Genomic DNA, 7,500 nt, shown 5'->3' on the forward strand with positions numbered 1-7,500 from the left:
ACACGCACACACACAGTCAGTCATGTCTGCAGTTGGGTGCAGTCCATTCATCTCAAGAGGTGACCCGGGGAAATCACACACACACACACACACACACACACACACACACACACACACACACACACACACACACAAAAAAACACACACAAACACACACAGACACAAAAACACACACAAACACACACAGACACAAAAACACACACACACACACACACACACACACACACACACACACACACACACACACACACACACACACCACTCTCTGCCCACATCATTCACTAACTGACAGGCCACAGACAGACGCCCACCCTGCAGTCGCACACACCCACACCATATTTGCACGAATGCACACGCACACGAACACAGTCCTGGGCCTGGGGCCACATAACAGAAAAAATCCTAAATGCTCATCCTAACTTAAGATAGGAACAGTAAGATAGGAAAAATCCTAACTTCCTATTACAGAACGAATTCCTAAGTCCCTAGCCGTTTCTTATCTTATTTTTGCCCCCCCCCCCCATCCTATCTTAAATTAGGAATTCCTAACTCCTCTATCATATTGATTTTTTCGATTGGTCGTGTCTGTTTCTGCCATTTCGAATGTGCACGAGATTGATAGAATGTAACGACTTCACATTTGAAGCGGCGAGCAGCCAGTTGTAGCCTAGGCTACGTGTTGGGCGGAGAACGCAATGCATAGCCGGACGAAAAAATACAGTGAATAAAAGGAGGGCGTTCATTTCCATCATTCATGTAGGCTACATTTGTAGCTAAGACTCCTAAAAAGTTTCCTCATAGCCGTGTTGTCAGTTTCAGCAGTTCCCGTCGCAAATCCGCCTGAATGCTGTTTTAACAATGTGCAAATTCCCATCATCAAGTAGCTTATTCAAAGCAATGAAACGGGCGACGAAACAAGTCACATCGACTGTCAGCCTTAACAACGCGTGTAAAACAGTCATCATTCTGGGATGCCTCCGTGTAGTGAACTAAAGACATTCTATTGATCATAGAAACATTCTTAGTTTGAATGAGAGCGTGAAGATGGGAAGAGGGAGGGAGAGCAAGGTGCGCCTGTGTGACTGCACTGACAGAGGACGAGGGAGAGAGAGGAATCGGTTCATCAAATAGGCTAACTTTTGAACAACGCTACGCAGCCTAGAAATGCTAAACCCTGTTTAGCATAATATCTACACCCATAACTTTGTGAGGACAAATTGATTAGTTTTGTGTGGTCTATAAATTCATCAGTAGACCTGGTAGGCCTAGACATTGTAACTTGTCCTGTTTAACTCCTGAGAGGAGACTTTTGGCGAGGGAGCGCACATTGTGCTCATCAGCCTGTCACAACATCAGCACGTAGGCTAGGCCTACGTGAAGTCAGTTGCCTTTTTGTTGGACGTTGCAAAATCTTTGATGTGCAAACCCCATGGTCAAAGCAGGCCTAATTCAAAGGCTACACTTATTAATAGGAAATGTGTTTGGCTTTCAAACTATTTTCTTTTTAAATTTCTAAATAAAGGTAGGCTATTGCATGGATAGAACAATGACAGGCTTCAAATGGTAAAATTATTTAGGCCTACATCAGGCAACTATGGAATTGTAGCCTGCCTGGTTGGGAAGCTACTGTGGTAACCGTACCAGTGCCATTTTTTCTCTCTTGAAAACAAAATGCCCCCATTAACCCAGGCATCACTGCTCTAGGTGTTTTGGTTTGATGCCCCATGTTGCTGACATTGTGCATAATGCAAAAAAAAGCACCAGTAACAGGGGTATCCTGAGTTTAGGACAGGGTGTATGGTCTCCTAACTTAGGCATCCTAAGTTAAGATATTCCTAACTTAGGATGCTTCTGGAATGGCTTTATTCCTATCTTAAGATAAGATAGGATTTCTTCCTAAGTTAAGTTAGGAAACCTCCTTCTGTTATACCAAAATTCCTAAATCCCTTCCTATCTCAAGATAAGATAGGATTTCAGACTTAGGAAGTTTCTGTTATGTGGCCCCGGGAGCCTAAACGCATGCTGAGGTCTTTTTCCTCCACAAAAGCAGCTCTCAGAGACAGAGAGAGAGAGAGAGAGAGAGAGACACACACACACACACATGCATACTCCGCTACCTAGACATGGTATTCATTAGAGTAGGTGGGCAGCGTTGTTACTGTGCTATCTGGCCTCCATGGGAATGAGAGAGAGAGAGAGAGAGAGAGAGAGAGAGAGAGTGAGAGAGAGAGAGAGAGAGAGAGAGAGAGAGAGAGAGAGAGAGAGAGAGAGAGAGAGAGAGAGAGAGAGAGAAGAGAGAGAGAGAGAGAGAGAGAGAGAGAGAGAGAGAGAGAAAGAAAGATGAAACAAAGGAGATAGGGTTGCTTACAGAGACAACCAAGACAATGTGCCAATGCTGGCAGACATAGAGAAAGCAGAGCCTTCATCCTGGCTACAGAGCATGAATGAGAGGAGAGAGAGGGAGGGAGGGAGAGAGAGAGAGAGCGCAAAAGAGAGAGACATGTAGAGAAGGAGACAGATAGAGACGTTAACCTTTTCAGTTGGAAATAGACAGGGGGAAAGAGAGCAACAGACAGACAAAGACGGAGAGGTAGGGAGACAGAGGAAGAGCAGCATGACCAGATGGGCCTCAGATGCATCCCGATACTTTTACATTTTGCACAATTACCTTTTTTACATTTATTATTTTTACTATTTTATTTTATTTTCCCCTCCCTGACTAATCCTGTCTTATTTGTGTCTTGAAATTTCCATGTGGGCATTTGTGTATTTGTGTATTTATGTAAGCTACTGGACACCTGAATTTCCCCCTGGGATCAATACAGTTACTCTACTCTACTCTACTACTCTTTGAAGTTCTGGCGTCCAACATTACACCTGCCTCCCTAATCTGATGTTATTTTGCAACCAGGACAGTGATCCTGGTGAAATGTGTGGCTAAGATGCCTGGATCAAGGGAGTTAGATTATTATTATAAAATGTATTACAGGCCCAGGTCAGACATCATCAATACAATACAATACACATTCATATATACTGTACATAGAATAAAAAAGGGAAGCTAATGAAGGCACCCATACCAGTGTCCCCAGATAGTATACATGTATCTTACCTACACAGTCTCACCCCAAGTAGTCAATTTTTGACTACTCAATTTTTGACACCCCAAGACTGCAATTTTTGACGTCTTGGGTATTCCTTCCACGTCACATTTTGACTATGTCTTCAAAGGCGCCCCCTTGTGGCAGCATAACGTCATTGAGGTTAGGTTTAGGAATAGGTTTAGGGTTAGGCCACATAGTCAAAATGTGACGTGGAAGGAATACCCAAGACGTCAAAAATTGCCGTCTGGTCCAAGGTAGTCAGAAATTGACTACTTGGGGTGAGACTGCGTTGATCTTACAGAGCTACGACGTAACGACTAGGATCAGCTAATTGCGCAATAAGCTCATTTGTTGCACAGTCATGCCTGCTCATGAACTTACTGGTAAGATTTCTCAACAGAGCCATGTGAAAGTAGCTAGACCTAGTTTGCAGAATAACCCACTTGCTCTACTACTCCTTGGTTTCTTCAGGAGAACACCGAGACAGTCATTGTAAGCTACCTTCAGTTTCAGTAGTTGCAGTTTAGAGATAGAACACTGATTATTCACTTCCTAAACACATTTTTCCTTTTGGTGGGGGATTTTAACATGTGATTTCTCAATTCCAACACAAACTCCCCAGGCCACAAAGTCTCCACTAACAGCTGCAGAAAGTACCTACTTGTAGAAGGCCTGGTTCTCATACTCACTTGTAGTGTAGAAGGCCTGGCTCTCACACTCACTCTTAGAAAGCCTGGTACTCACTTGCAGAAGGCCTGTTTAAAGACCGATATGACTCATCCGTCAATTGTCGGCCAAATGGAATGTCGGACTAAAGGGCTGTCGGACCAACGACATGGAACTGGTTCTAAGGCCTGGTTGTAGCGTAGTTCAATTAAGAAGCTTTTGCACACCTCTGTAGTTGGGCAGGTGCGTAGGATGTTATCCCAGCGGGGTTGTCAGTCAGGTGCAAAGAAATCCCGCACACTGTCCATTCCACCAACAAACTTTAATACAACGTTTCGGTCATCCGACCTTCTTCAGGTAAAGTTCTGGTTGTAGCGTACTCACTTGTAGAAGGCCTGGTTTTCCACTCCGCATTTCCACAGGTGCTTGCAGGCCTCTGGCGTCGGAGCGAAGTAGGTGAGGATGATCTTTTTCTCCTGTAGGACGGATATAGGCATATACACAACTAAATCTGCATCTATGACTGTCAACACCAGCGGTGGGAGGCACAGGGCCGACCGTAGAAGACACACATGCAGGGATACCAACATACATACCGTACACCTTTGCACCTTCCTGCACTGCCTCACCTGAACAATAAGACAATTCAACATGCTGCTTACAATTCAGCTACTCCAATCTTACCACTTTTGTATATAACCATCATTTTTTACTGTTACTGCTACTGTAACTATTATTATTGTCTTATTATTGTAATGTCTTCCATTCTATTTTTATCCTACCTTTTTGTCAACATATGTTAAATGTTCAATGTTAAATAAATGTTCATTTGTATTTATTATTAATCACTTATTGTTACCAGTCCATCACTGTTACCTGTCCTGTTTTGCATTTTATGTCAGTCTGTAAAAGGTCAGTCCTGTGTATGTCTATGTCTTGGCACGGTATAGAGAGAGAAACGTAATTTCATTTTACCTTGTATGACTTGTGCATATGAAGAAAGTGGCAATAAAAACTGACTTGACTTCACTTGACTTGACACACAAGCAAACACACACTACACTCATACTGCACCGTCACACTTACAGGTTCATATACGTACATACATAGAAATGCATATTCACACACCGACATCCAGATACCCAAGCAAATAAGTGCAGACACACATGCACAAAGCACACGCACATTCCACATGCACACACACACACACACACACACACACACACACACACACACACACACACACACACACACACACACACACACACACACACACACACACACACACACACACACACACACACAGACACACACACATATGACACACAAGCATACACACAGGCAGGGAAGCTGTCAGGAGGGGACAAAGGGGTCGGTTCTCCCAGGCCCAGGGAGAGGAGGGCTCCAAATTGGACCCCCATTACCTTGTATGTACTGCAGGGGTCTCCAACCTTTCTAGGTCTGAGGGCTACCAAGGGCTACCCGAGAGCTACTGAGGGCTACCCGAGGGCTACTTTTGTTCAAAATCCTCTACTGATGTCTTGGCATCATTCTCAAATCACACTATTATTGAATGATAATTTGTTTATAGTTTGTAAAGAATTAAATAATCTCATATTTAAATCAAGAAAAGCATTAACTGTGACTACTGTGACTACTAAAATCTGGTAGTCGTCACTGTTTATTAACATCCTTGGTGGGCACCTCAGAGGCTCCTGGAGGTCTACCTGGCGCCCGCGGGCACAACGTTCGTGACACATGATGTACTGTATTGTGTGGAGGGCCTTTTAGATAACTTTGTCCCAGCCCTAGCCAAAGCGGTCAGCAGCCCTGCACACAGGCGCAGGCACAGATGCACCAAACATATAAACACAATCACTACACATCATTACACACACACACACACACACACACACACACACACACACACACACACACACACACACACACACACACACACACACACACACACACACACACACACACACACACACACACAATCACTCATTTACACACACACACACACACACACACACACACACACACACACACACACACACAACCACCACCACCACCACCAGTAGCGTATACAGTACAGTAGGTAGTAGGTAGGTGTAAAAAGTAGCCACTGGGCTGAACTAGTTCTCGCTTCCTCCTCTTCGGGCATGGAGACGCTTTCTCTCACTCTCTCTCTCTCACACACTCTGTCACGCATGCACACACGCAGGCACGCAAGCAGGCACGCACGCAGGCACGCACGCACACACACACACACACACACACACATGCACAAGCACGCACACACACACACACACACACACACACACACACACACACACGCACACACGCAGACACACACACACACATACACACACACACACACACACACACACGTCCGCACACACTCACAAACACACACACACACGCACATGCCCACATTACTCATGCACACAAACAGGTGCACAGTACAGTACAGTACAGTACAGGACAATAGGGGTAGAAAGTAGCCTGTTGGGGCTGAGCTGGTTCTCACCGCCGCCTCTGGGGGCACGGAGACGCTTTCTGCATAATGTATGCAGCTCACCTCCTTCTGGCTCGCATAGATATGGAACGTCTTCCCCTCAAACTTCAACTTGGTCACCTCGTTCCTGTAGGAGGGGAGGAGAGAGGGGAGGAGAGAGGGGAGTGGAGAAGAGAGAGGAGAGGAGAGGAGAGGAGAAGATAGGAGAGGAGAGGAGAGAGGAGAGGAGAGGAGAGGAGAGAGGAGAGGAGAGGAGAGGAGAGGAGAGGAGAGGAAAGGAGAGAGGAGAGGAGAGGAGAGAGGAGAGGGGAGTGGAGGGGAGGAGAGGAGAGGAGAGGAGAGGAGAGGAGATGAGAGGAAAGGAGAGGAGAGAAGAGGTTGAGATTTAGCACTCACTTATTGGATTTCACCATCAGTTCATAACATACAATATTTCGCCAAAGAACTTCTCCTCTCGGCACGAGACGCATCAGGGGAGAGGAAAAGAGAGGAGAGGAGAGGACAGGACAGGACAGGACAGGAGAGGCAAGGCGAGGGCAGGAGAGGGGAGGAGACTAGAAGAGAAGAGAAGAGAAGAGAAGAAAAGAGAAGAGAAGAGAAGAGAAGAGAAGAGAAGAGAAGAGAAGAGAAGAGAAGAGAAGAGAAGAGAAGAGAAGAGAAGAGAAGAGAGGGGAATGAATGGAGGAGGGTAGAGAGAGATGGAGGTAGATAGGGGGTGGGGAGCATAAAAAGGAGGGATGGCGAGAGGAATAACAGGGGGGAATATGGAGGGCAGAAAAGAGCAGTGGTGTAGTCTACGTAGAACGGGGGTATACGGAGTAGACCCACTTCTAAATTTCAGGGATTTCAGTATACCCACTTAAAATTGATTGATCCATTGTTTTGAATAGCACAAATATATACAGTATACCCACTTCAAAAAATGCTCAAATATACAGTATACCCACTATAAAAAAGTAGACTACACCACTGGAAAAGAGTGAGGGAGGAAGTGATGAGGGAGAGGAGAGAGAGAGTTGGAGGTAGAGAGGGGCAGGTGAGATCAAGAAGATGGAGGGAGTATAGCAAGAGACGCATGGAGAGGTATAGATAGATTGTGCTCAAACTGTGGTACGTGTACCACTGGTGGTACTTGAGACATCTCTGGTGGTACTTGGAAGAATCCATGATCTGTGTATTGATTTGAAGGCTGATCAAGTTGTTGCAGTC

At 45.3% G+C, this 7,500-nt stretch overlaps 1 protein-coding gene across 1 annotated transcript in view; it reads right to left on the reverse strand.

Annotated features, from left to right (window-relative positions):
• Positions 1-7,500, reverse strand: part of LOC134447842 (FERM domain-containing protein 5) — a 250,370-nt gene that overhangs the window by 30,868 nt on the left and 212,002 nt on the right. Inside the window, exons 9-10 of the mRNA XM_063197516.1 lie at positions 6,355-6,418; positions 4,155-4,246 (exon numbers count right to left, since the gene is read on the reverse strand). Of these exons, the coding sequence (XP_063053586.1) occupies positions 4,155-4,246; positions 6,355-6,418 (156 nt within the window). The remainder of the gene's footprint in view (positions 1-4,154; positions 4,247-6,354; positions 6,419-7,500) is intronic.

The sequence above is a fragment of the Engraulis encrasicolus genome, chromosome 4, assembly GCF_034702125.1.
Source record: "Engraulis encrasicolus isolate BLACKSEA-1 chromosome 4, IST_EnEncr_1.0, whole genome shotgun sequence".
NCBI classification, from domain to species: domain Eukaryota; kingdom Metazoa; phylum Chordata; class Actinopteri; order Clupeiformes; family Engraulidae; genus Engraulis; species Engraulis encrasicolus.